We start from the raw sequence: 1,267 nt of genomic DNA on the forward strand, positions 1-1,267 counted from the left end.
CATGTTGACCAGGATGGTCTCGATCTCTTGACCTTGTGATCCACCCGCCTCGGCCTCCCAAAGTGCTGGGATTACAGGCTTGAGCCACCGCGCCCGGCCTATAGAAATATTTTATTATGGACATATATAGTCAAGAGAATAGCACAATAGCCTCCCTTGTATCCATCACCCAGCTTCAACAATCATCCATATGCTGACATGTTATCTACACTTCCACTCACCTCCCATTCCCCGCTCAATTATTACAGTTTTCACACTTTTTTAGAAAGGTAAACTCTTGCCTTGAAAGCTGTATGTTTTTGACAAATGGATCTGATGTAATCTGAATGATGGCAATTTAGCAATGTTTCCACCTTCCCAGAGGGTTTCCTCATGTTCCCTCCTTGCTATTCTGGGAGAAACAGGATGTTAACTTTTGTGATGGAAAATTTTAGAGTATATCATTAACCTGTGTATACCATCACCTAGTTGCAACAATTATCAACACATATTTAATCATGTTTTGTGTATGGCCCCATCCATTTCTTCCCACCCTGAATTGTTTTGAAGTAAATCCCAAACATAAATATTGTAAATATTTCTGTATTTTTGACAGATAAGGATTCTTTAAAATAATCATGTTACCATTATGCCTTAACAAAACATAATGAACATTTCCTTAACCTGATTTAATGGGGGTAAAGAAGACCACAGATTCTTTTTTGTGTAAATGGTACTTTAAGAAAAAGTGGAGGTGAGGGTGGTGATGAGGATATTTCAGATTCTTTTCCCATACTCTCAGATGCCCTCCTGCTTTAATAAGACTGTTTCTGACCCACTATTTTCCTTGCCTTTAGCTCCATTACTTACCACAGCCCAGGCGAAACCAGGAGAGACCCAGGAGGAAGAGACTAACTCAGGAGAGGTAATAGAAGTGCCTTCTCCCCTATCCTCCTCATGTAGTAAACATTCCAAATGGGAGATTTGATATGAAAACACAGGAATGCAGTCTTGGTTTCTGCAGGCTACTTGGTGCTTGAAGAGCCCCCAGACTTTTGGGGTCTCTGGGTAACGAGACGTTCTACGTGATCAGGCTGCTCTGCATCACTGGAGATACAGACCTGCACCCGAGGTCACAGGGTTACTGAATGAGCCGTTTAAAAATGTTGGAAAGGGGCCGGGCGCGGTGGCTCACGCCTGTAATCCCAGCACTTTGGGAGGCCGAGGCGGGTGGATCACGAGGTCAAGAGATCGAGACCATCCTGGTCAACATGGTGAAACCCTGTCT

General features: G+C 43.3%; 1 protein-coding gene across 3 annotated transcripts in view; it reads left to right on the forward strand.

Annotated features, from left to right (window-relative positions):
* The window catches only part of BECN1 (beclin 1), a 13,464-nt gene that overhangs the window by 2,735 nt on the left and 9,462 nt on the right, over positions 1–1,267 (forward strand). For all 3 annotated transcript variants that reach the window (XM_017509368.2, XM_017509370.2, XM_017509369.2), the window contains exon 3: positions 837–904. In XM_017509368.2, coding sequence (XP_017364857.1) covers positions 837–904 — 68 coding nt within the window. The remainder of the gene's footprint in view (positions 1–836; positions 905–1,267) is intronic.

The sequence above is a fragment of the Cebus imitator genome, unplaced genomic scaffold (genome assembly GCF_001604975.1).
Source record: "Cebus imitator isolate Cc_AM_T3 unplaced genomic scaffold, Cebus_imitator-1.0 Scaffold415, whole genome shotgun sequence".
Classification (NCBI taxonomy): domain Eukaryota; kingdom Metazoa; phylum Chordata; class Mammalia; order Primates; family Cebidae; genus Cebus; species Cebus imitator.